The 27,769-nt window shown below is 49.1% G+C and overlaps 1 protein-coding gene across 11 annotated transcripts in view; it reads right to left on the bottom strand.

The window, feature by feature from the left end:
• CUNH10orf90 (chromosome unknown C10orf90 homolog) overlaps positions 1–27,769 on the bottom strand; it is a 217,122-nt gene that overhangs the window by 63,801 nt on the left and 125,552 nt on the right. For 7 of the 11 annotated variants that reach the window (XM_053910031.1, XM_053910032.1, XM_019424621.2 and 4 more), the window contains one exon: positions 1,460–2,582. In XM_053910031.1, coding sequence (XP_053766006.1) covers positions 1,460–2,582 — 1,123 coding nt within the window. Of the gene's footprint in view, positions 1–1,459; positions 2,583–11,183; positions 11,276–14,126; positions 14,209–18,526; positions 18,740–27,769 lie in introns of those variants that run through there. The other 4 variants (XM_053910034.1, XM_053910036.1, XM_053910035.1 and 1 more) reach the window with 4 other exon arrangements.

Consider the following 27,769-nt stretch of genomic DNA (forward strand, 5'->3'; position numbering starts at 1 on the left):
TCTCTGCACCAAAGCCAAAAATAAGTTGGGGTGGGGGGTGGATTTTCTCTGTTCATGCTCCTCTATTCTGAAATCAATGTTTGAGACCTCGCTCTAGTGATCTTTAAAGACCCTTTCGCGAAGGTGCCGTAAATCCGAATGATTATTTCACACCATGAGACACAAGAGACACAACCTCAACACCCGGATATGCTCTGGCGTGGGGGTGGCAGGCATGTAACAATGTGGATTGTACATTTCCAGTAATCTGTATCAACAAGGAAAAGGAAGTGGTTGACTTGAACAATTTCTTAAAACACTAAATCGAGGCCCAGTTTTGCAACACTGAGACAGGCTTACATTTACTTTTTGCAGTCAGCCTGTCAGACTCAGAGGCATTTCAATGGTCTAATCAACCTGAAAGCCATGTCAAATTGCCTTAAAAATCTCTGAGCATTCAATATATACACTCTTGTTAAAATTAATTACATCATTTACCATTTCTACGCGCATTATTGCTTAAAGTGTTTTACAGCCATTTTTATTAATTAATAAAGCCTTAATGGACAAAAATTACACTATAAAATTATGGTGCGTATGCTGCATTTCCAATTTTACTACTATTATCTTTAAATATTTTCCCCAAGTGGAAAGTCACTAATTCATAAATCAGAGTCGCTCGCAAAAAGCAAAACTGAAAATTGGAAGTTTGTACAGAGAACGAAATCTGGCCTGGGGCTAGGACCTGCTCTCCTCTTCCCTGACCTCCTGAGAGAGGTGAAAGGTACCCAGGGCGGCTGTCCTTGGGAATTCTCCCTGGCCTTTGCAGTGGCAGAAATAGCAACAAATTCTAGCCGAGTTGCCCCAGAAAACACAACCAAGGAAGCAGAAAACTGCGGTTTTTGCTGTTTCGCAGGTAGAATCCCCAGTGTGCTTCTTTTTGAAAATGTCCCAGAATTACTAATCTCCCCCTCACCCCCCCCCACACACACAAGAATTCTAAGACCAATCCATAAATACCAACTATCTGATTGAAAGACAAGAAGTACAGCCCTCTAGACGCCTCCAAACCCTCAGATGTTCAGACCAGAGACAAGAGCCTCGGGGAGTAGACAGCACTTTGCCCTCTTCACCCTGTTTTGGAACATCGTGGACCTAAATTAACTTCATTTGGGGGCTATCGCCTCCTGCTCGTTACATGGCAGGGTGTGGCGCTACCATTGGAAACAAAACTCTGAGGGAAGGTCTCTTACAATCTAGAAAAGTATCTGTGCATATCTAAGGAGGACATCAACACCGAGCCATCAATCGCCAGTTGAGAGCCGAGCAGACAAAGCAATGCTCCTGAGAACCGCTTTTTGGAATAAGTTATGTAGAAGAAACTCACTATCCACCTTGGCAGGGCACTTGCATAGATTACCCGACGGATGGGGACCTGTCCTTGGCGGCCCCACCTCCCGAGGAGGGGAGCGTCCCTCACCTGCTGTGTAGCTCCAGCCAGGAATGTGAATGGACAGCTGGTTGGCACCATCACCGGCGTGTCGAGCTGCGCAATCCTCTTTCCCTTTTCTTCCAGTGACCTGGTTGGCTCCCACCTCCGAGAAGGCTGTATTTTCCAACAGAGGTGAGCCACTCCAGGGACAGGCGCTGGGCCGCGAATGCACCTGCTCCGGCAACGGGTTCTCCTTCAAGAGACTTTTGTGCAAACCTGGGTTCCAGCGGGGGCCTAGGAGGGTCTGGTTCCCCTCCGTGAGCTCCGGCTTCAAGGCTCTGCTCATTGGCCCTCCGTTCTCTGTGCCATCAACTCCATCTGGTGTCAATCTGTGTGAACTACAATTTAGGTGGAGCGACAGGACCGACCTGTGCATTTTAGGGCCAGCAAGTTGAGGTTGCTCGATGGGGACAGAGAGGGACCGGTCTAGATAGTAAATGGAATTCGGACACTGCTGAGACACCCTGAGATGGATGCAGGAGCTGAACACCAGCGGCCTCTTTCCCGACCGCGGGGCCCCTGGAGGAAAACCGTTCTCTCGGTTGTCCACATTGGTGACCCAGCACTCGTGACCCCCGCACGGCCGGAGATGGGTCTCGGGAAGCTTCAGCATCAACACAGAGCAGTTTCTGGAGAACTCCGTGCAAGCGAATGGTCCATGGTGCGGGCGGGGATAGGTACCCCCGGCCGGAGCAGAGGGGTCCCCGAGCAGAGCGCCCTGGGCCGTGCACTTGGTGCACAGAGGGTCCCCCACGGCCTCCCACGCCAGGGCGCTGGCTGGGGGGCCCACGCGCCTGGCCGTGATGGTGATGGACGCAAAGCCCCTTTGGGGGCCGCTGCACGGCTTCTCCTCATTGGACGGCAGCTCGGGGTCAGGTCCCGGCTTCCGCGCAGGTGTCTGGATGGCCCGCTTGCCGGGAAGGAGGGCGAACGCCCGGCTGATGGAGACCCCGCTGCGGGTCGCCCGAGATGGCTTCGCGGGACGTGCGTGCAGAGCGGGCGCGCAGGGCGCGGGCAGCGCCGCCCGGTTTGCCTTTGATTTATTCTCGTCAATCAGCTGTGAAATGACTACGGAGGAAATCATTTTTGGGTTTTGCGATGCCAGAGTCTCCTGCAAATGGGAAAAGACGGCAATTATTCAAGCAGTCCATTGTAACGCAGGCAGCGCACTCTCTTTCAAGGCCCAAGAGGACGTCCGGAACCGTGTTCTCGTCCAAGGCCATCTGCCCCACACACCTGACACCACCTCTGCGTGCTCAGGAAGGCAGAACACCCAGATCCGTTTATGAAATGGTTATACCCTCTGGAAATCATTCTTCTGACTGGGGAATGGGTTTTCTCTGCTGGGTACCTAACCATGTTTGTGTCCCTGGGTATCCTCGAATTTCAATAATTGCCTCCACCAGGCCCAGGAGCACCTGAATAGAGGCTCACAGCCTCATGGGGGAGGCAGGACCCAGTTCTAGAGCAGGGCTGGGACTTGGGGGCACCGGTATGTGAGAGAGAGGAGTCCTCCCTCCTCCACGGGGAGCCCTCTCCCTGCCTGGGTCCCTAACCCCCTAACACAATCTTCCGCCTTTACTAGCGTAGACTGCATTTCAGTGGTTCCCCATGCATGCCATCATGGGGGTCAAATCCCAGACAGCAGAACAAGAGAAATCAGACACCCAAGCTGGACAGTTACCTAGACTAACACAGCGACCGTGATAATCACTTATCAGCAAGGGGAGGGACACTGAACCAGACAGGTGGAGCTTTGCCGCATGTCAGTGCCCAGGGGCATGTCAGTGCCCAGGCACGGTTTCTGTCCGGTAGAGGGATCAAGGTGTTCCATGCTTCCTTACCAGCAGATCTACGTCCAAAACGACACGCTGAGATTTTTAAGAAAGCATCTGACCAGGTCAACACCAGGCGGAGGAAGCTCTCCCGTCCCGGTTTTGTTTTCAACATGCGTATGCGTAAACCATTGCAGAAAGCTACGTGGGCGACTGCCTGCAGGGTCACGGGCCCCCATTTTGATGCTCGTTATCCCACACGATTAGAACGAACCCTTGCCTGGAACTGCACAGGACCCCAAATAATACGGTAACGACTCAATTCCCACCGCGTGCGGAGCCTGGAGGCTTAATTGGTGCTCAGCAGGTAGGCGGCAATTTCCAAGCTCCGAGGGGCCTGAGAATCACCTGGCCTGTTACAACTGCACGTTCCCCAGGCTCTGGAGGTTCGGACGGTGCGGGTCTGTGGGCGGGGCCCAGGCATCTGCGGCTTAACCAACACCCCCATGAGCCTGGGTAATTGATCCGGGAAGCACGCTTTGAAAAACACGAACAGAGGGGTACCTGGGCGGTTCGGTGGGCTAAGCCTCGGCTTGGGCTCAGGTCATGACCTCCCGGTTCGTGAGTTCGAGCCCCGTGTCGGCCTCTGTGCTGACCGCGGGGAGCCTCCTTGGGATTCTCTCCCTCCCTCTCTCTCTGCCCCTCCCCCCCTCAGAATACACATTTAAAGAACAAAAAAGAAAAACACGAACAGACCGTGAGACTGCCAGGCTTTTCAAGGATGGGAAGCCCTTGTGTTTGATGACAGAAAATGTTTCTCTTTCCCTACGATGTGATAAGAAAGCACAAAACTTCCTTTTCTTCAGAGCAGGATTAACACTCATTTATGCAACTAATGTAATGCTTTCCTCCACCCGGACTTCTGACGAGGGGCCCAGCACGTGTGATCTTAGCACCCCGGGCTCATTGCATTCTTACTGTTCCACGCGGGAAGACGGTCCGCTTCTCTTTCTTGGTTTTTTTCTTTTGTTTTTCCTGTTTCCCAGGGCAATCTCTAGCACCTTACCCATGATTCGATGTGAAAGATACATGGGAAGATGGAAATTCAAAAGACCACACGAGACAGGTGACAAACACACAGAGCCACCTTAAAATTTACTTCGGTTCCCTAAAAATCAAAATATCACGGCTACCTTTTCCCAGATGGCTAATGGGAGCTCTGCCTGCGGCCTCGTCCTCAGCGCTTCTCAGCCCACATTGCCCACAACAACCCGGGAGCTTGTAAAAACCCTCAAGCGCAGGCCGCATCCCCGCACCATGACGTCAGAATCCCTGGGGGTGGGGCCCAGGCATCAGCGTTCTTGAAGTTTCCAGTGTGATTCCAGCAGGCAGGGGATGCTGAGAACCACTGCCAGATGCTTCTACGACCCCTCTGTCTCTGCTTCCAACGGCGCCCCCTCCATGGCTGTAGTTTGCATACAAGAAAATTGCAAGGCCCCTGGTGCCTACTGCATGCGGTTTGACACGGTACGAAGCCCCTCCCACTTGACACTTAGTTCTGATAATAATTGAGCCTGTGCACCCCACCCAGGGTATAATCATCCCTACTAGGAATTCCTCTGACAACAGTCTCTGGAGGAAAAAAACCAAATACTCAACTTGGAAAGCGTGCTGTATTGGTCTGATTTTAGACTTTATTGCAATGTCTCCCAAAGTTTGGGCCAGTAACCACTTGCATAAAAAACACCTGGTATTGATGGGTGGGGGGGGATTTTAAAAATGCAGACTTCTGGGGGCACCTGGGTGGCTTAGTCGGTTAAGCATCTGACTTCGGCTCAGGTCATGATCTCATGGTTTGTGAGTTTGAGCCCCATTCGGGCTCTGTGCTGACCGCTCAGAGCCTGGAGCCTGCTTCAGATTCTGTCTCTGTCTCTCTGCCCCTCCCCTACTCGCTCTCTGTCTCTCTCTCTCTCTCTCTCTCAAACATAAAAAATAAAACATAAAACATTTTTTTATAAAAATGCAGACTTCTGGACCCTTCCCTCCCCCTCTCTAGACATAGGTGAATCAGGATCTCTGGGGTAAGACCCAGAAGCTATGTATTTTTTTGTTTGTTTTAAAGCTATTTACTTATTTTTTAAAAACTTTTTTAACACTTATTTATTTTTGAGAGAGAGACAGAGCATGAGCAGGGGAGAGGGGGAGAGAGAGAGAGAGGGAGACAGAATCCGAAGCAGGCTCCAGGCTCTGAGCTATTTGTTAGCACAGAGCCCGACATGGGGCTCGAACTCCTGAACTGCAAGACCATGAGCTGAGCCGAAGTTGGACACTCCACCGACTGAGCCACCCAGTTGCCCCTATTTACTTATTTTTTTAAGAGCAGGGGGGGGGGAGAGAGAGAGAGAGAGAGAGAGAGAGAGGAGAGAGAGAGAGAGAGAGAGAGAGAGAGAGAGAGAGAGAGAATCCCAAGCAGGCTCCTCACTGTCAGTACAAAGCTGAACTCAGGGCTCAATCTCACAAACTGGGAGATCATGACCTGAGCTGAAATCCAGAGTTGGATGCTTAACCCACTGAGCCACCCACGTGCCCCCAGAAGCTATGTTTTTAACCACACATATGGTGAAAGGAATGCCAGGCCAGGACTCAGACCTCCTGGGGCCCATCCTGAGCACACACTGGAGGGACACCCTGGGGCTACCCTGGGGGTGGCAGGTGCCACTGTAGGAGGTCCTAGAAGCCCAGGAGGATGGGATAGAACCAGCCGCCATCTCGTTACCTCGGGCCCGGCAGACACAACTGCGACTCTGGGTCCACCAAATGCAAACGGACGAAGGAAGAACAACAACGACTGGTGTGAATTTGAACTTAATTCTGAAGCTGGGGCATCGCTCGGTATGTCAGAGCGATGCCTGACATACCGCTGTTCCTGAGGGAGAAATGCTAACAGAAGTCCAGTCCAAACAAAAGTCTGTTTGCCTTCTCTACCTTACCGGGAAGTTTGGGACATCAAAAACAATGACAGATGTGAAAGTATACACCTGAAAATACGAACATGTTCTCTAACTCCAGGGTATGACTTTTTCTGTGATTTAGCAGAAATCAGAGGATACCTAAGGTACTCAAACCTATGGAAGAATGAGGGGGCATGGGGGTATTTATGAGGAAGGCATTTGCATTTATTGGAATTACATAAACGGAAAGAACCCGTTACGTACCCAGTATACTGCAGTGCTGTCAATGGGAATGTAGAATGAATGAAACCTTTTTAGATGTAAAGTCTGTCATTATAACATAGGGTCGCGATCGAACCCTTTATTAACTCATCAGAAATATCTACTGATCATCTACTACCTGCCAGGCTGAGGACACCTCTTGGCCCCATGGCGTTAACAGACTGGCGATAACACCAAGCAGGTAATCCAATTGTCGGGACTGCGATTATTGGTTAAATCTTACTGTGTTTTTTCAGATGTTTACACTCCGCTTTGACAAAAGCCCCATTGGATAGACTGAGAAACGTTAAAAACGAAACACTATACTCTTTGCCAATTAATATGCATCCTAGACTCATATGGGAAGTTCTCTCTGTCAGATCCTATTTTCTCATGAAGATCCATTAAATAATTAAAGTTGAGGTCCAACCTCTTAAAAAGTCGGGCTGTCGGGGGTGCCTAGGTGGCTCATTCGGGTGGACGTCCGACTTCGGCTCAGGTCATGTCTCACAGTTTGTGAGTTCGAGCCCCGCCGTCGGGCTCTGCTCTGACGGTGTGGAGCCTGGAGCTTGCTTCAGATTCTGTCTCCCTCCCTCTTTGCCCCTCCCCTGCTCACGCTCTGTCTCTCCCTCTCTCAAAAATAAAATAAAAACGTAATGAATAAATAAATACCCGGACTGCTGTAACAAAGCATCACAGTCTGAGTGGCTCCAACAACAGAAATATTATTTCCTCCCAGTTCTGGAGGCTGGAAGTCGGAGGACAAGGGGTCAGCAGGGATGGTTCCTTCTGACTCTTCCCCCCCGCCCCCACCCACCACATCTTTGCATTTTCTCCTTTCAGTGTCCTAAATATCCTCCTCTTACAAGGGCATCAATCATATTGGATAAGGCCCACCCTCATGACCTCATTGAACCTAAATTACCTCCTGAAAGAGTCTGTCTCCAAACACAGTCAGACCCTGAGGCACTGAGAGTTAGGACTTTGGCACATGCATTTGGAACTGGGGGGAGACACAATCTGGTTCATAACAGACTACAATACACCACTTTGTGTCCAGATCTTCTTCCGGGGCTGGGAAACCAAGAAAGACAGGACACACAGGTGCTAGTCGATGCTCCTAACTTGGCCCACTGCTTTTAAATCAGGGCAACTTCTCAGAAAAGCAATCCCTTCTTTCACTTCAAATAGCTTTCCCCGTGAAGCTATCCCAGGGTGCCACTCCACTGTCCTTTATATTGGGTTAACTGAACACGGCTTTGGGGAAAAAAAGGTATCTTTTATCTAAAATAAGATTAACTGATGTAAGATTTGATTTGAAAAGAAAATAATCTTGCATTTAAAGTAGAATGTTCAAGGTCAGAGCAAGGTCGAATGAATAGCTGCGTATCGCGTCTTGCTCTGGCAATAAATCACCCGTTTCCTGACCATCCTCACACAATACGGGCATCTGTACATTTTCTTTCTCATAAATGCAGCTTTAAGACATTGATTGCTTTTAAATGTTTCAAACATGATCTTGGAGGGCTGGTAACTGCTTTCCCAGTTTTATTCATCTTACTGACTGCTTTTAACTTTCTATTTATGCCTTAAGGCATATTGCTAAGAAAGGCACCATCTCATAAACCGAAGGAAGAAAGAGATAAGTGGCGGATGGTCAGAGACATCGGATCCTGAACCGCTAGAATGGGGATGCTTCCATTCTTGTAGCAATTTATTTCTCCAAAGGATAAGCATCTAATCCAACCTGTGGCTTTGAAATCTATATTTTCCTCCACTTGACAATTCTTCCCTTTTCCAGGGTTGCTCTGCAGCCTACAGCTATGCTCTCCAGATGGATTCTTTGGCCCCGTATCTGCACGGATACACTCCGCAGTCACCTCCGTGCTAGCCGCAAGCATGCTTACTCCTATTTGGTGGATCCAGAATCATCACCACCAAGTCCTCTGTCAACCTAGTGGTGTTTCGTCAGGGACGTAAGAGTGTTTTCAAACATATGAGTTCTCTCTGGCATGTAGCAGTGGGGAAAGGCCGTTTTAAGATAAATGGAAGAAATGGAGTCTTCTCCATTTCCGTCCTGAAACTTTTGTCTTTCCACGCACTTGCAAGAAACCAAAGGACTTGGTACAGTGTAATATACAGCAGTGAAAAGCTGGAAGGAATCCAAATGTCTTGCTTAAAAGGGGATCGGGTAAGTAAATCATGGCAGGCACAACTGCATCGTATTCTGTAGAAATTAAAAATAAAGATTACAAAGAATTTAAATGCCACGGGAAATTGCCTGTGATAGAATGTTATGTAATAAAAGAGAGCTATAAAAGTTGATATGCATTATAGTTGTACGTAACAAAAAATTGCACGGGAAAAAGAAGGGAGCGAAATATATATAAATATTTTCTTACGTATTTCTATATTTTCCTAAGTGTCTACATGGTGCTGCCATTGCTTTTGTTATCAGGAAAATTTACACGTTGTTTTTTTAAAAGAAGAAAACTCTGTTCCATATTTCATTCCTTTTAAATAATCACTTGGTTGAAGAAGTGCCTGCATATCATTTCTACAGCTTCGATGAATTTTGAAAGGGAAAGTGATCAATCTTGTGCAGGCTCGGGAGGAGAGGCGGAGATTTATGGCAGTTACCAAGGAAGGGCATCCGTCGGGAGTATTCCGTCATGCACACCGTCCTTATAACAAACACACGGGGACGAGCTTTAAAAGCTCAAAGTTGGGAGGGAAATTTGAAAGTCACGCTACTGATCTGATCAAAGTAGATGGTCCAGATCGTTCCAAAGCAGAGGCTTAGAAGGTGTGATTTCTGAGTTCTTGAATTCTGTCACAGTAACGACCGTGTGTGTGTGTGTGTGTGTGTGTGTGTGTGTGTGTGTGTGTGTGTGTGTGTGTTATAGGGATCCAACCACATAGCCCCAACGATCTATATCACTGATAACCAAACTGATTAATTTTAGCATCAGATGCTGGAATTTGCCAGCTCAGTGTGAAAATCAGGTGGGAAAGATCTTCAGCTGGTATCTTCCTTCAAAAGAGTAGCAATCGACTTGATCATTATCTTGCCCTTCTTAACTGGGTACCTCCTTTCAGGGATGGTTCTCAATGATCCACTGTTCCTCCTACTCATTTCCCTCCCTGCAACCTGAGGTTCCGGCTCTTGCTTTCCGGGAACAAATTAATTATAGCCAGGCATCTTTACATCCTCAGACAGCGAGCTCGACGCTTCCACAGAGAAAGGGCTTTCAATATTGAGGACTAGATCTCAGCAGCCAGAATAGCATCCTTTCTCCATTGTGTGGGAGTTCAGGCTTGGGGTCTCTGAAGGAAATGTCAAGTTTCGTTACAGGCAGAATTAAATCAAAGGATAATACCAAAGACAAGCATTTTCGGGGGAAAGATATTTTTCACAGATACCCTTCTTACTTTAATGTATCATGAGACATCGATTCTTATAATTCCACAACCTCTTAGAATTACAAAAGTTCATGGCAGAATATCCACTCATGAAAGAGAACAGATGCCTTATAAACGAACCCTTTGGATGACGATTCTTTCAGGCAGGAAAGTCCATATTTTAAGATGTGTTAATTGGAGGGGCGCCTGGGTGGCTCAGTCGGTTGAGCGTCCGACTTCGGCTCAGGTCATGATCTCGCGGTCTGTGAGTTCGAGCCCCGCGTCGGGCTCTGTACTGACAGCTCGGAGCCTGGAGCCTGCTTCGATTCTGTGTCTTTCTCTCTCTCTGCCCCTCCCCTGCTCGTTCTCTGTCTCTCTCTAGCTCTCAAAAATAAACAAACATTAAAAAAAAAAGTGTTAACTCGAACGAGTCTACCTTTATGGCCAGCCCTTTAGAGCAAGGGAAGAACAGAAGCCTGGAGCCAGACAGCATATGAGGTAGGAGATTCAGGGCAAGTCAACTACTGGAGCTATAGAACTTTAGTTTCCTCATCTGCAAAATGGGTATAATAATAATACCTCCCTCCCAGGATTATGGGAAGGATGGAATGAGTCCATCAATTAGCCAGAGCCTGGTCTGTGATACATTGGTAACATTAACCCTTGTGTACAGAGTGCTTTGTTCTCTAGAATCGGAAACATATCATTTCATAAATATGACCTCTGATTTTCTCCCTATTTCAGATTCCTGACGCTTTTTGCAGTTATAATGATGTGTACTAGAGCTTGTTAGATTTCCAATTATCTCTTCTCCACCTTCAAAATGCTGCACATCATTCTCTCTCTCTCACTCTCTCTCTCCAGCAGATAAATTTTGGTTTAAAATTGAGATTCAATCACCGTACTCTCCTATGATACTGCAAATTTACCAATTGTTGGTGAAGATTATAAAAGACTGATTAAATAGACATGGCATACTTTAAAATTTTTTTAATGTTTTAATTAATTTATTTATTTTTGAGAGAGACAGAGTGCGAGTGGGGGAGGAGCAGAGAGAGAGAGAGAGAGAGATAGAATCCAAAGCAGCCTCCAGGCTCCGAGCTGGCAGCACAGAGCCCGACGCGGGGCTCGAACTCACGAACCATGAGATCATGACCTGAGCTTAAGTCGGACGCTTAACCGACGGAGCCACCCAGGCGCCCCTGCCTTAATTCAGTTTTGACTAAACTAAATAAAATGCAAACACATCATAAGTAGGCCCATGATCACGTTTTATAGTTGGCTGCATTTTACTGGCTGGTCTAGAAGTTAGAAACATGTTACCTCGGTGAAGTCAGATTTCTTCTCTATAACATCAGACTGAAGATTTTTAAGGGGAATTTGATCATTTGAACTGTACTGGCTGTCCCGTAATCCTAGGCAAAAGGAGATAATACGGCTACTTTTTAGTAAATGAGAGGATATGATGGAATCTAGAACTCTATGGTTTCTTGGCACCCCGTCAGGTATTATACTAGCCAAGGGTGTATCCAGTATATTCTGACTCGGGATGAAACCTTGTACATTTCCTTCTTTTATTCCACCCCCTCCATTTAGGCTCTCTGGCTTTATTATTATTTAGTTTATAATTAGGCTGCAAGATTCCTTCTTCCATGCTGTTGTTTAGGGTCCTAGATTCAGTAATAATTGAACAAGTTCGGACCGCTCACATTCTCCCTCATCCTGAGTTTACAGCCAGCAGGAGAGAAAAACACATGTAGGGGGTTCCCAGCACCACCAGAGTCAAGAAAAGGCTGAAACTGTAAGACCAACTTTTATCCAATCTCTTAACACCACAGTGCTCGAAGGAGCTGTGAGTGGCCCAGACGCTGACAGTGAAACTGCTTCGGACCGGCTGAGGATAATACCTGTGACACCACGGTGGGGACAGGTAAGACACTGTGGATAGCCCTCCACAGACACACCTGCCACACTGAGAGCAGAGCATATCATCAGAGCCAAGGGCACACGGCAGGGGGCCGAGAATCGTGAACCTGGCTTCCAGCTGCCCCACCAGCAACGGGCTTGGTAGCTGTGGACAAGTCTGTGGAACCGCTCTGTGGGATTTTCCTGTCCACCAAAGCCGCCCTGCACTCCTCCGCAGCACCGAACAGGATCCACAACCCAGCACCGAACAGGATCACAACCCAGCACCGAACAGGACCCACAACCCAGCAGCATTATGATGCCCGCCTGGGTGCCTGTTGCTAAGTCAGGAATGTATACCAAACACAGGAAGGAGGGTGAAGACAAGAAGAGCCTGCGTGGTCCAGTCTCTGCAGCCCAGGGAACAACGTCACCCTCACAATACAGATATTCTGGGGAGAGTGATTTTTCCAAGCCTACGAAGAACGGTTCCCCAACGGCTAGTGCTGGCGATGAGGTTCTCTAAGTTAGAGAAGAGGGAGAAGCGGCTGTCTTCATCAACTCACGAGAAGGGCTTATGAAAAATTTACAATATAATTGAAATAACTTGCAGAATTTCAAGCATTTTACGGAGAAAATGGTACACTACAGCACTTTTAATCTTGGCAGGTTTGCAAGGGGATCATGGGAATTTCAAGGGCCACCACTGACCCATCCAAAGCCTGCTCGCGTCCCCTCTCATCCTTGAGTGACGACGGAGCCCCCGTCAGCTCCGACGCAGATGTGTGGCTACACCTCCATCTCCTTCCATTACTGAGGGACACAGATAGTCATCCAAGGTGACGTGCACAGACCACTTTCCATGAAGCACAAATATGAGACCTGAAAGATATCACGGATTTCTCTGCAGGGTCGATGCATCATGATGAGCTGACAATAAAGCTGATGAAGAAGGAAATCTCCTGGCTCTAGGCATGTGGCCTCGTGTTAAGAAGTCTGAAGTCAGCACAGGCTTTGGGGCCAGCTAGACCCAGAGCTGCAGCCCAGCTCAGCCCCCAGCTCACCTGCAGCAGGTGAGTTACTTGGCCTCTCTGAGTTTCTCCAGCCATAAAATGCAGAGACGAACATCTCTCGCCCAGCCTTGCCATCAAGGCCCTGAGGGCAGTGTATGTAAAGGACTTGGGCCGGGGTGGGATCTGGGGTTGACGTTTGATAACCCGCACTGGTTATGACTCTTAATGAGTCTGACCAAGACAGCACCACCTCCCATCCCAGCCTAGATGGTCGCTAGAGTCAGACCACAAGGTCCCAGGATCTCTAGCTACATGCGTGGCTTTGGGAAAGTAACTCCGCATCCCTTGGCTCCTTGTTGTGAAATGGGACATAATAACGGAGCCTACTTTAGAGAGGTCCTGAAAGAGATTGAGTGGCCTACCTAACCTGCCCTCAGCACAATGCCCAGAACATAATGACATGCGAGAAACATGAGCTACGGGGGAGGGGCATCACCCCCAGCAGGGAGGAGGGCCAGAACTGGGCCCAGACAAGCAGGGGCTGAGTCTCAGCACTCCGCGGCTGCTGCAATATTGCCCACCAACTTCGGGGCTCAAACAGCACAGATGTGTTATCTTCCAGCTCTGGAGGTCAGACGTCCAGTGCAAATCTCACGGAGCTACAGTCAAGGGACTGGCTGGCTGCACTCCTTTGGGAGGCTCCAGGGAGAACGTGGTTCCTTGCCTTTTCCAGCTTCTAGATGCCGCCGGCTTTCCTTGGCGTGTGGCCGCACGTCACTCAAGCTCTGCGTCCATCATCACTTCTTCTCTCTCTGACCCTCCCGCCTCCCTCTTATGGGGACCCTTGTGCTTAGATTGGACCCACAGATAATCCAGGATCACGGTCCCGTCTCAAGGTTCTTAACCACATCTGCAAAGTCCCTTTTGCCAGGAAAGGTAGGATGGCCACCAATTCCGGGGACTAGGATGCACACATCCTAGTTGGGGAGACTGAGGTAGATGCATTGGATGAAACGTAGGGCCTTTAAAACAACAGATATAAGGTCTATGCAGCAACACGGGTAAGAATTCACAATGCACTGTTTATCGAAAGAAAGGGCTCAAAAACTCACGAACCACACGACGATCAAACGTGAAGACCTACGTACGAGAGTTCACAAAACTGGTAAAGTTGGAACTTATAGCCACGAGCCTATTTTGGAGTGAAAATGAGGTAAGACTAAAGCCACAAAAGAGGATGTCTGATACGATGACCTCAAAGGACACGAGGAGGTGAGTTACGAGAGTGGTTAAAAGCATAGAATTTAGGAAAGAAAGACCCTGAATCAAATCTGTGTCTGCCATTCACCACTTGGTCAATTTAAGTAATTTGGGGGTAAGTTGGTTAAATTGTCAGTCTTGTTTTCCCAAGTGTCAGAGGAAACGAGACCCTGTAAGAAATAATGGGACGATGAATAGCAAGGCTGTTAGCGGAGTGCCTGGCGTGCAGTGAGGACACATCCCCTGTGCCTTCCCGCTTGACCACGGATGGAGGCCCCCGCCATCGGGTGACCCCGCGCTGGCATCTCCAAGTAAGACAAAGCCGGGGGACACGTGGGGCAGGTTAGCAAGAACTACAGTAAATAGGAGTTTTGGCTTTTCCAGTAGCTGGAACCCATGAGTTTCACGGGAAAGGGGCTCACGTCTCCCATACAGAAGATGCATTAACCAGACCAGATTGCACGTGGCCTTGGTCTTGCTCCTGGTGTAAGGACAGGAAGGGGCCAGGCCAGTCTGCTCCTCTCCACAGTGGGAGCTGGCCTGGCCCAGACCTCCCCCAGGGGCCGGTTGAGTCCACTCCGCATCAAGAAATCATCCTGGTTAAGAGGAAACTGGCAGACGACGGGCAGGCCCTGTGCACCTGCAGGGCATATACACCAGCGCAGGTGCCATCCCAAAAAACTCGCAGCCCAGGGCCAAATTCCAGCTGTGCCGCTTTGTGTAGTGTACATGACCTCCCTGACTCCGGTTTCCCCCCGTGACATCAGACCCAGAGCTGTCTCCGTTCGTGCCCTGCTGTGGGGCGCCGTCCCATCCCCCAGCTGTTGGGAGGGTAGCTGTCAGTGACTCACAGCTTCACTCTTCTCTGAGAACAGTCCTCTGTGGATGCTGCACCTTTCTGTATGTTGGCCCACAGCCAGGGGTGGGACACAAAAGAGGTACAAAAGCCAGGAAACTCTATTGTGCATGCTCCAGAGGGTAAGCCAAGGGCCAGACTGTACCCCGTCAGGCCTCCCTAACTCTCTCACAGTCCTTTCCTGGGGCACGCCCTCGCCCACATGTCTCCCAATCCCTACCTCGGGCTCTGCTTCTTGGAAACCCAATGGGGTCCTACCGCACAGCGCTGTTTAAGACTGAGAGCTTTCAGAGTGGCGCTCCCGGACCACAACCTTCCACGTCATGGGCGAACTTGCTGGAAGTGCCCATTCTCGAGTCCCACCCGCCCTCCCGCAGATCTACTAAATCAGAGAGTTGGGTGGGACTTAGCCGAGACATTTTAGCAAACCCTCCAAAACATTCAATGCAGCTCGGGTCCAAGAACACTGCCGGTCTTAAGCCAACACGCTCTTCTACAAATGATAAGTTTAGGGCCCTGGGAGGAAACCACATGCTTTTGATCGCAAAACCACACCATGGCTTTTGGAAAACTGTATCTAGGGGGATCTAAATGGGACCCTTAACCACTTACTTCCACTAAAATGAAGCCATCAACACCACCAGCATCCTGACTTTTATTTTGATATTAATTTAAAAATCAGCCTGACTAGGGGTGGGGTCCGACTTTGGCTCGGGTCATGATCTCGCAGTTCATGGGTTCAAGCCCTGCGTCGGGCTCTGTGCTGACAGCTCAGAGCCTGGAGCCTGCTTCAGATTCTGTGTCTCCCTCTGTCTCTGCCCCTCCTCCATTCTCTCCCTCCCTCCCTCCCTCCCTCCCTCCCTCTCTCTCTCTCTCTCTCTCTCTCAAAATTAAATAAATAAACATTAAAAAATTTTTTAAAAAAAATCAGCCTGATTTTAGCCAACAATCCATTGTGGGTTTACGGATCAGTTGTGTGGTGCCCAGCGCTCTGGTCCTCTGGGCCCCAGGGAGGGTGTCAACGCACTGGCATGTCTGAAGAAGTTTCCTCTCCCGAGATGGTTGGAAGGTCTGTATATGCTTCTGTCTCCATCAGCCTTAGCCACTCATCCAAGGCCATTCACCCTCAACTTTGAGCCCCTTTCCAGAGCCCACAAGCGCCATGAGCGACATTAAGTGAACACATCAAGAGACCCTAAGCCAGACACTCCTGGAATTCAGATTTCCTCTCTGGAGGAAGGTGTGCTTCAGGCACGGAGTCCAGAGCAGGAAGTTATGTAGCACTCGGGGTGTTGGGGGCCCTGGACTGAGGCAAAGGCAATGAGAAGCTCTCCCGCCCATGGCTCTGCTATCCCGGCCTCCGCGAGCCACAGACAGAGCCCGGCCAGCCAAAGGGACCCCAGCAGGGTTTGGGATGAAATGGCCCTACAGGATGGGGTGAGTTTAGACAAATATAGAAGTGGGGTGGACAGAAGGTGGCACAGCCTGAACAGAGGTGTAAGAGAAGGTGGAAATGGCTTAGAGTAGAAAAAGCAGAAAAATCCAGCATATTTGGAGACCGGCAGGTAAGCACAATGGGTGAAGCACAGGGTAGGAGCAAGGAATCACCCACAATGCCCATACAGCACCCAACAATGCTCAAGGCGTCGCTACGAAAACAGCGGACGAGCACCGCCTGATGAATCACTTCATCAAAGTCATGTGGAAATGACGTGCCCAGCCTTCAGTTAGTTTGGCGAGCACGCGTGTTTGCATTCCTCCATCATCCAAATCAGGGACAAGAAGGCGCACCCAGATTCCCACTTCTGGGTCCATAAACGCCTCTCCTCACCTACAGCCTTAACAGGAGCTTCCGCCACGTTGAACCATACCTTACGAAAGCATTTCAAAATGGATGTTTCTCAGAACTACTTCTCCAATTTAAGTTAAACTAATCATCTCTGTGGGGTTTGACCCTGTTAGCTACCTAGGGTCTCTGGGAGATCTTTCCATCTTTGACTTCTGGAACAACGGGTCTTCTGTCTTCCTCCCTTCTGGCTACTGTGTCTTAATTTCCTTTGTGGGTTCTCTCTTTGACCATCCTGTTCTCCCTCTGGGCCCTCGTGCCGAATCTCAGACACACCGTGGCCTCTGCTCACTTTATAAACCAATGCCAAGGAAAGACCCAGATCTCCTCTGCGAGCACCAACCCCTAGAACCACCTAGCCTCCAAATCACCTAGTATGAGAGGGAACCAACCAACTCTCCCCAAGCTGCCTCCTCTCTTCCTCCTCCTCTTCTCCCTCCTCTTCCTCCTCTCTTCCTCCTCCTCCTCCTCCTTCTGCTCCTCTCCTCCTCCTCCTGCCAAACCGCACCCATTATTTTGGCAAGTGGCCACCATCCACCTATCGCCCACAATAGAAACTAAGGCATCCCTTCCTACCCCCCTCTTCCCCTCCGATGTCCAGTGGAAAGCCAAGGCCTGTTTTCCCTTACGAGATAGGCTCTGTTCTGTCCCATCTGGTTAATCCTACCAGTACTGCCTGCTCCTGGCGAGGTCACAGTCAAGCCGGTGACCCCACACCAGACTCGTCTCCTGTCTGGCTCCCCCCCCAATCTCCTTGACATCACCAGTTTGTGACCTTGTGGCTCCCTTGAAAAATCTAACAAAAGGATCCCCAATTTGCCCTCCCCTCCTTGAACAGGGCGTGAGAAACATACACATAAAAACCTGAGCTCCTGTGTTGGGGCCCTGGGGCTCCAGGAGACTAGGCTAAGTGCCCTTAAAAGAAGCCTGTTGCTACTTCCCCGAGGTGGCAGCTCCCGCGTCTCTGCGATCCCGGGTGCCACCTTTCCGATCTTCCCGTGCGGCTACCTCCTCGTGCTCTGAAACAGCTCACGACTGTCTCCTCTGGGGAGGGCTCCGTGGCTGACCCTACCCTGCATGCCCCCCGGTCCAGCATGGCACCCATGTACAATTCCTGGGGCTGCCGTGACAAGTTATCACAAATGAGGTGGTGACAGGAATTTATTCTGGACGCCAGCAATCTGAAATCAAGGTACTGGCCGGCCATGCCATGTCTGAAGGACCCAGGGGAGCATCCTCCCTCGCCACTTGCTGAGTGCTCGTGGTTGCTGGCCGTCCTCATGTTCCTTAGCATGTAGCAGTGCGACGCTCATGTCTGTGTCCATCGTCACATGGCCATCCTTCCTCTGTCTCTGTGTCTGCAAATCCCTCTCTTTACAAGGGCACCAGCCACTGGCTTTAAGCACCGCCCCCCCCAGTCCAGTCTGACCTCATCTCGACTCTATCTGCAAGGACGCTATTTCCAAATACGGTCACATTCGCAGGTATCGGGGGTTAGGACTCCAACGAATCTTTTTGAGGAACACAATTCTGCCCGCATCTATGCCCCTGACAGGCTGTCACTACCTTCTGTCCTCACTACACTCTTCTGTAATGATCTGTTCACGCGTCTGCCTCCCCAAGCGGACTGAGGTCTTCAGAAGACATTCTCCTATTCATCTCCCTCCTCCCGTGCCTCGTCCAGCACCTGGCCAGCTGGGGACACTCACTGCATGGTGACTGAGTGAACAAATTATTTTATATTTGGACAAGAGTTACACCTGTGGGGCAAAAAATCACAACGTACCTTCCTCAGGCACTTTTATCGTACCTTCCCCCGGCGTTTCAAAGACATTTTACTCCGTTTCAAAGGTCTGTTAATGACAAGGAGGTGTTTGGCTAAGAAAAAAGAAAAGAAAGAAAGGAAAACCCAGCACGGTTTCCATCGGTAACTACTCTTGGAATGAGGCAGGTTCCCACCTTCCGCCTTAGGCTGGAGAACCTCTAAAGGTTGTACTTGTGATGGAGTCACCGGAATGTGTACACGGCAACCAGGGGCGGGGCAGGGAATCCACCTTGGCTTCGACAAGGAAGGAAAGTTCTCACGACCACCGTGTCGAAGCTTTCCAAGGAGCACTGTGAGGTGTGACACAAGGAGCTGTTTCGTCTACCGCCTACGGTCAGATACCCATTTCTGCACCTCCTCCCCAGCTTCTCAGTACTTTATTTTTCGCCTGTTTTTGACGATGCTGGTCCTCTCGCCAAGCACCATTTTTGCCGTTTAAAAGCGCCCCGACTAGGAACGTGCATTCAGAAAACATCACAATGTTCATGTGAATAACCCGTTTTTAATACGTGACCAAATTCCGCGAGCCAGTTTATCTAAAATATTGGGCAATGTAACAGTCGGTTTACCATGCAAGCTATTATAAGAACAATCGGTTTTCATACAATTTAATAAAACACCTTTGACACTAAATTATAATGAACGTTGGTTTATCATTTATGCCCAACCACATCTGAGGTAGCTTATAATTAGCCACAAGGATTTTTGCCAAAAGATAGAACATGCAGGGGCACCAGGATGGCTCAGTCGGTTGAGGCATTTGACTCTTGATTTCGGCTCAGGCCGGGATCTCACGGTTCGTGGGATCGAGCCCCACGTGGGGCTCTGCGTGCAACGACGGTGCAGAGCCCGCTTGAGATTCTCCCTCCCCCACCTCTCTCTGCTCCTACCCCACTCTCTCTTTTGCTCTCTCAAAATAATTAAACTCCAGAAAGGGAGAACTGTGATAAACGAAGCAAGTGGGGACCTGGAGAAATCACCGAACCACATCACCTGGACTGAAGGTGACGCTGGTGCAGATGAATCGCAACCTAAGGGCGAGTGTGCAACAGCCAGGTCCACGGGGGGACACGATCCACTGACTGCAGAACTCCTTACTTTTCAAATGAAATATGCCATTTCATAAGGAAAGTGGTTTCATCCCTGGAGACAAGGCATTGGCAGCGTGGGTCCCTATGTAAATGGACAGCACCTTGGTAAGCCTTTTCACAAACACCAAACCAATGTAGATTTCACTGGCTGATCCCAAGGGGCGTGGAGTCTGGTCAATGTCACTGGTACATCTTCACGCCCAAAATTTATTTTCCCCTCTTTACGAGACAACCCATGCCGGTCACAGTGTTACCTCCTTTGATGCTCAAAATGGCCTTACGAGGAGGGCATGGTTATTACCCCAGTTTTACAGGTGAGGAAGCTGAGCCTCCTTGAAGAAACCCACCAGGGTCACCCAACCAGTAAGCCTCAAGCTAAGACTCTGCAATAATTAACGATCACTGTCCCTGCAGAAAGGGTAGAAATGGGACAGGGTCTGTAGACCTGGTAACATCTCTGAAGCGTGAGAAAGCGCCTGGGCTTTGGTGGCAGGGCCCCGGGTGACACCCCAGTGCCACCGTGTTCTAATGCTAGAACCTTGGACGAGCCACACAACCTCCAAGCCCGTGTCTGCTCCTCGGTCTGAGAGGCATACTGACACAGGCATCGTCGGGCTGGGACGTATGAAAGGAGCTGAAGGAAGGTTTTTGTGGGCTCGGCACAGCGTCTGGGACACAACGGGCCCTCGAGAAAATGGACCGTGTTATCAGCCCCGGTTTTACGTCTAACTTTCATCTCAGAAAATCAAGGCCATAGAGATGTTTTGAGAGCCTGTCTGCGGATCTTCCAGCCATCTTACAGCTGATTTCCGACAGGCCTGGAATCTGACGCACCGTGTCTCTGGCCCTCGGTGCCTGGGCTGGCTCCCCTGGGGGAGAGTGCAAGGGCTGGGCGACCAGGTGTGATCGGGAGCACACGCCAGCGTTCCGTAAGCCGCGATGCCCACTCGAGAGCACAGTATTCAGTAATCACACCGCGACGTCGGTGCAACAAACGTTTAATGAGGACCTAACGTTTTGAGGACCCGAGTTAGGTGACGGGGTAACGAAGATGAATAGGGCATAGGAGTCCCTGCCTTTGAAAAGCTGGTAGCCTGACGGGGGGGGTTGAGGTACAAAACAAGGCCTCTTTGAATGCAGCATGGATTTGATCATTTGCCCTCATGGGCTGTCTTCTGTTGACCCCCTCAATTGCGGTAAAACACACATAAAGGTACGATCGTCGTCACTTTTCAGTGTCCAGTTCTGTGGCATTCGGTATGTTCCCCTTTGTGAAACCATCAGGACAGCACCACCCCTCTCCAGGACCCTTTACCTTGTACACCTGAAGCTGTGCCCACGAAAGCTAACTCCCCCATTCCACACCCCCGGGCTCTGGGCGACACTATTCTACTCTCTGCCTCCCTAAATGTGACTGCTCCAGAGAGATAACATAAGCGGACTCACACAGCGCTTGTCATTTTGTGACTTCCTTGTTTCACCGAATGCGTCCTCAAAAGTCACGCGTGCCATAGCCAGTATCAGCATTTCCCTCCTCTTTGTTTTTTTTAAAACCCTATTTCTTTTTTTCTTTAATTTTTTTTAACGTTTATTTACTTTTGAGAGAGAGTGACATAGCGTGAGTGGGGGAGGGGCAGAGAGGGAGGGAGACAGAGAATCCGAAGCGGGCTCCAGGCTCCGAGCCGTCAGCACAGAGCCCGATGCGGGGCTCGAACCCATGAGCCGTGAGATCAGGACCTGAGCTGAAGTTGGACACTTAACGACTGAGCCATCCAGACATCCCGTCCTTCCTCTTTAAAGCTGAGTAATACTCCGCTGTGTGTATAGACCACATTTTGTGTACCCATTCACCTGTCGGTGGATGTTTGGGTCGCTTGTACCCTTAGCTATCGTGAATAATGCTGCCGTGAACCCAGCCGTACAAATACTCCTTCGAGTTCCAGCTTTCAGTTCTTTCTGCAGGTTATCTTGTGCCTTTCGTTCTGAACTCCTGTTGGTCTTATTAGCTAATATTTTCTTAGCAAATGCTTGAGTTCTTTTTTGATGAGTAGGGCAAAGAGACACGTGGATAGATCATTTTAGTAGCCCTCTTAAAAGCATCTCTGAAAAGTAATCGTTCCCTCCACCTTTTGTTCCCCCATGTACGGGGAGAGGGGAGAGGGAGAGGGGTCATTTTAAGTCCCTCATTTTAGGTCCATGACAGAGGTAAGCAAGTAAGCAGAAGTGGCCTCTGTCGTGTAATCCAAATCCCTTCAATGGGGGCTCCAGTGTGAAAGGGAGAGAACGCACCTCCCCTCTCAAAAGAGAGTCTTGTGAGTTGGAGGGCAGCCCAGGTCAGCGGAAAACCGGGGCCTGGGGCTGGGGGGACAGGGGTTCTGCCAGGTTCCCAAGGAATGTGCAGCCTCCCCTAAGCAGGGGGCCTGGGTCTCGGCTGCAGGGAGGAGGAGTAGGAGAAGTTGAAAGAGGGCACTGTTTCCTCCTTTCTTTTGGCTTCAAAAGGGACACAGCCTGGGGCACCTGGGTGGCTAAGTCAGTTGAGCGTCCGACTTCGGCTCAGATCATCTCACAGTCCTTGAGTTCGAGCCCCACATTGGGCTCTGTGCTGACAGCTCGGAGCCTGGAGCCTGCTTCAGATTCTGGGTCTCTGTCTCTCTCTGCCCCTTCCCCGCTCACGCTCTGTCTCTCTCTGCCTCTCAAAAATAAAGAAAACTAACTAACTAGCTAACTAACTAACTAACTAACTAACTAAATAAATAAATAAAAGGGACACAGCATGATGTGGCCTGCAAAGCCCAGACGGGCAGCAAGGACGTTGGGCCCAGATCCCACCTGGCCACTCAGCTGTGACCTTGAGCCGGTCAGCCCCTCTTCCCGGCTCAGCTTCCCCATCTGTGACACGTGGACTGTGCAGGGGCCTGCGTGGCCTCAGGGACACCGTCTAGGTCTGCCATGTGGCCCTGCCCCGAGACATCAAGGGGTGTCAAGGTCACCAAGGAACATCAAGGTCACCAAACGAGCCATTATTATCTTGTGTTGAGAGTCACAGGGTGGTTTGATTTCAGAGGGGCCATTTCTGCCTTCACAGGTGGTGCCAGCAACCTGGGACCCTACTCTGGACACCAGGGAGCAGAAAGAGACCCCTACGTGGGCGTCCCCCCACCACCCCGTGTGCCCCAGGCTGCAACGGAACGCACTCAGCCGACTTGCAGCCAAGGCAGCGTCCCGCAGGATGAGCAAGGGGGAGTTGTTTGTTTGCTTTTAGCTCAGGCCTGGAGAGCAAGCGCCACGCAGGGCAGAAAACCGGGCGGTCTTCGAAACCTCCTGCAAAAGGACCGGAGTGACGTGTGGCCCAGCTGTAGAGCCACACGCTCCACGAGACTAAGACAACCTGTCGGCTCAGGGCGCGTTACGCAAACAAGCCGCAGGAGTATTTTCATGAGACGTCAGCGTGGGTTTCCTCTCCTTCCCGAGGAGCAACCTGACTCCAGTCTGTGGGTCTGTGCGGCTTCTCGTTTCTCGCCCTGCGTCCGCCTGACCTGGCAGGAGCCCGCGGAGAGGGAAACAGGCTCCCCCGTGAGCTGGACAGACGAGGGTGGCGCGGCACCCAAGGGCGCCGGTCGTCAATCTCTCATTTAGGTAAATGGCGTGTAGGAGCCATTGGGCGCACACTGTATCTCGGGGCCCTGTCGGGGGAGAGAGCTGCCGGCCCTGACCCAGGTCCGAGAGCCCAGGCTCGGGGATGCTCACGCACACTCGGCCCTGCTCCCGGGTGTCTGTGCAGGAAGCCGAGTGGCCCCTCGTCTACACATCTCCCTGAAAGCTTAGCAGCTGCGCGGGCCAGATAGACAAGGTTGCTGTGTTCGCTGGGCACTGTTGGTTTTGAATGGTGTGGTTTTCCCATTTTTGTTACCACTGATGCTCCTGTTTAATGGGGCAAAGATCCAGAGCCCCATGTTCCCTGCCAGTCCCTCCTGCTCTAACAGACCCTATACGAGACCCAGGAAACCCACCCCCTTCAACGTGGAGGCACATAAGGAGAAAGGCTGCCGCAAATATCAGCTCGTCCACACCGGCCGCTTTGCAAGGAAAGGACACAGAGGCTCTGAGAGGGGCAGGGCTTGCCAGAGCAGCTCCAGCTGGGGAGCGGCAGAGTCCGTCGGGCTCCTGGGAGAGAGCCCTGCTCTCCAGCTCTCCTTGTCTTCTAACTCACCCCTCCCGGCTAGACTCCCCTCTCTGCAGCTGACTTTTTCTACTTTATTTTTAATTTTTTTTAACATTTATTTATTTTTGAGAGAGAGAGAGAGAGAGAGAGAGCACTCACGAGCAGGGAGGGGCAGAGACAGAGAGAGAGACACACACACGCAGAATCCAAAGCAGCATCCATGTTCTGAGCTGTCAGCACAGAGCCCGACGCAGGGCTGGAGATCACGACCTGAGCCAAGGTCGGACACCCAACCATCTGAGCCACCCGGGTGCCCCATTACTGTCCATCTTTCTGACTATAGGGTGGGTAGTGCCATCTCATTGTGGTTTCGATTTGCATTCTCTTAATGACTAAAATATTGTCTACTCTTTCATGTGATTGTTGGCTGTCGGTGTATGTCTCTGAAGAAACGTCTATTCAGACCCTTTGCTCGTTTTTAAATTGGGTTACTAGTCTATTTATAGCAACTGTAAGAAAAAGATGTGTAATGATGCCTCCCTTTCCCCCACCCCCCTAAATGTGTAAACTGAACAACAGTGATTCTCAGACTCCCATAGACAGGGTTTCACATTAATGGACCTTCAGGGAGAGAGACATTATTTCATGGAAGCTAAGAGAAGGTCCTTTGGCGTTCCATAAATAAGAACTTGAGTTTAGTTTGACCACTTAAAATGTGTAACTTCGAGAGAAAAACAAAAACATGGGGCGCCTGGGTGGCTCAGTCAGTGAAGCGGCCGACTTCGGCTCAGGTCATGGTCTCGCGGTTTGTGAATTCGAGCCCCGCGTCGGGCTCTGTGCTGATAGCTCAGGGCCTGGAGCCTGCTTTGGATTCTGTGTCTCCCTCTCTCTGCCCCTCCCCTGCTCACGCTCTGTCTCTGTCTTTCAAAAATAAATAAATGTTAAAAAAATTTAAAAAAAGAAAAGAAAAACAAAAACCCAGACTCTTAAATACATAAAACGAGTGGTCGGCAGAGAGGGAGTGGGGGGGTAGGGGGTAGGTGAAATAGACAAAGGGGATTAAGACCTCACTTAGCGTGAAGAGCACTGAGTAATGTATAGAATTGTTGAATCACCTGAAACTAACATTACACTGTATATTAATTATACTTCAATAAAAAATAAATAACAAAAAAGTTTGTGACTTAGACAAGTTCCCGAACTCTCTGTGCCTCAGTTTCCCCATCTGCAAAACAGGGATGATGGTATCTGTTTCACTGGGTTATTATGAGCGGTGAGAGAGAAGACACACTGAAAACCCTTAGGATGTGGCTTGGCATATAGAAAGCACTCGATAAAATTCATTTATTTCTCCAGGGAATATTTATATATCACCAACCCTGTGCCAGGCACTAGTGTAGACCCTGAAGTCACGGCAATGGGCAAAATAGACAGAACATCTCTGCCCGCGTGGAGTTTATATGCAGCTTAACATTTTAGCAAAAGTTAATGATTCTAGTTATTATTATAATTCAACATTTTTACTCTTGATTGCAAAATAAGTACCAGCTCATCAGAAACCAGAAACTAGAATGACAAGATAAAGTTTCACTAATGAACTTGAACTTTAGAGAGAGCTGAAGCATTAGCTTCAGTAATTACCGCTCTCCTGCCGGCTCCCCGGAATAGCCTTTCCTTTCTCTCTACTTGCACAGAGACACAAAGGAGCGGTGCCTAAGGAGACACCCGGCCGTGGGTCCACCGGCTCTTAGGAAGGTGAAAAAAAAGGAGCAAACACCAGGATTTAGCACTTTTAGGTGTCTGAGCAAAGAGAGGGAGAACACACCAATCCAAGGGAATTTTAGAAGCGTAAGAGCAGATATTTTTTCTAAATAGGCTAGAGACGTAAATGAGAAGGGTAGTTGGGCAGAAAGAGCAAAAGCAGAGCAGCTCCAGCTTCTTGAAAAACAGGTCAGGTGGGGCCGGGGGGGCTGAACCTGAGACCGAATGAAGGGTAACACTGAGGAGCTCGTCTGGGCATGAGATGCACAACTTAACCCGACTAAGTTGGGGCTGCACGATCACAGGAAACCCTGCTTTGTGCAGAGGGCAGTGGAAACCCATGAAACTGACCTGCACTGAAGGCCAGATTCACCATGGACTAGCCATGTGAACCGAAAAAGTCATTTGCCTTTTCTTAACTTCCTCATCTGAAAAATGGGCTCATCAATCCCAACCTCATCCATCAGGTTAGATTCTCAAGTCCTTCTAAGAGAATATTCCCACCATCTGGGATGGGAGGCTTCTAGAAGCACCTAGTTGTCAATGCCCAGCTTCCTGTGGGACTCTTGAAGATGCCCAGATGACCCCAGCCTCTTTGTGTGTGTGAGGGGAGATGTCAAACCTAAGAGGACAGGGCTATCAATAGGCTGCCTTTGGAAGACAGACACACAAATAGTCAGGGCAGAGGAATTTTCCCTATCAGATATCAAAATTTAAAAATGTAGAGAAAATGTCAGTGCATCGCTATAGGAATAAACAAAAAAAAATGACTAGTGGAAAAGAATAAGGAACCCAGAAAGAGACGCTCCCATATATGAAATGTGAAAAATAATGAGGTGGCACGGATAAAAACAAACCATAATAAACGATGCTGGGACAATTAGTTGTCAGTAGTTTAAAAACCAAAATCCATTCCCTACACCCTCCCATGCCCACAAATCTAAAAACTTAAATTGGAAAGGTAAGGCTTTGAAACTGTTAAGAGATAAAACAGTCATGACCTTGGGAAAGACATGATACCTTTAAAATGTCCCCAAAGCAAACATTACCAAATAAAAGTTTGATGAATTCAAGTATTTTTAAGAACTTCTGACCACTGATAGATGTGATAAAAAGAGGAGGCTATAAATTAGAATAAGGTATTTGCAACCCCCCAGAGAGTTAGTATAACAAGAAGAAAAAAACTTCCATAAATTAATTTGAGGAAGACTGGCAACCCAATGGAAAAAATAGGCAAAGACAGAACATACATTTCTCAGAAGAGGAATGTTCACTGAACAACTGAACTGAATAGATAGATATGGATACATATATCTGTTCGTTGAATAACCTCATAAGTAAATAGAGAAATGGAAATAAAATCATAATAAAAGACTGGTTCATATCTACCCAACCGGTAAAAAATAACAATGCTAAATATTGGTAAAGACACAGGACAACAGAGACTCCCATATTTGGCAGACAGGCATCCGCTGACACAACCGCTGTGACCGTGACCTAGGGAAGGTGAAGATGAGCTCGTTCTGATTTATAGTATTTCATCAAAATTCAGCACTTCGTTGAGTATAAGATGTACCATTCTCTTATGTATCACCACGAAAGAAAAAGCTTCCAATTATGCTCTGAGATGCCAGGAATTTTAAGACACATTCCGATTTCAGACACATTAAGATATAAAAAATTATGTGTCTTAGAATAAATGACATATGGTGTGTGTATAAGAAACCTGCTCATTGACACCAGAATTTCCAAGACTGTCCACAGCACCATTGCTCTTAATGACAAAATCCTGAAAACAACCACAATGTACTCTGATAGGAGAACTTATAAATAGTGAGAGAGTCAACAGCCCAGCAGTGAATATAAATAAACGACAGCTGCACACATTAATATGGATGACAAAAAGCAAATGAAAATAAGAGAAGAAATGAATGAAAGCACAGGAAAAAAATGAAAGAAAAATTAGCAAAACCAAAACTGGGGTTTTTGAGGGAAAGAAAAACTAACAAAACCAATCAAGAAAGCCATGAAAAACACATACAAGTAGCCACTTCCAGGAATGGAAGAGGTGTTAAGACGACAGGCATGAAAAGGATAATGAACATGTTTTGTGGGAATAAATTCAACACAGAAAAGATGCACGAATTGCTTTTAAAAAATACGACTTTACCAAAATTGACGCAAGATAAA

This window comes from Panthera pardus, unplaced genomic scaffold (genome assembly GCF_024362965.1).
Source record: "Panthera pardus isolate Hobbes unplaced genomic scaffold, ASM2436296v1 HiC_scaffold_22, whole genome shotgun sequence".
NCBI classification, from domain to species: Eukaryota; Metazoa; Chordata; class Mammalia; order Carnivora; family Felidae; genus Panthera; species Panthera pardus.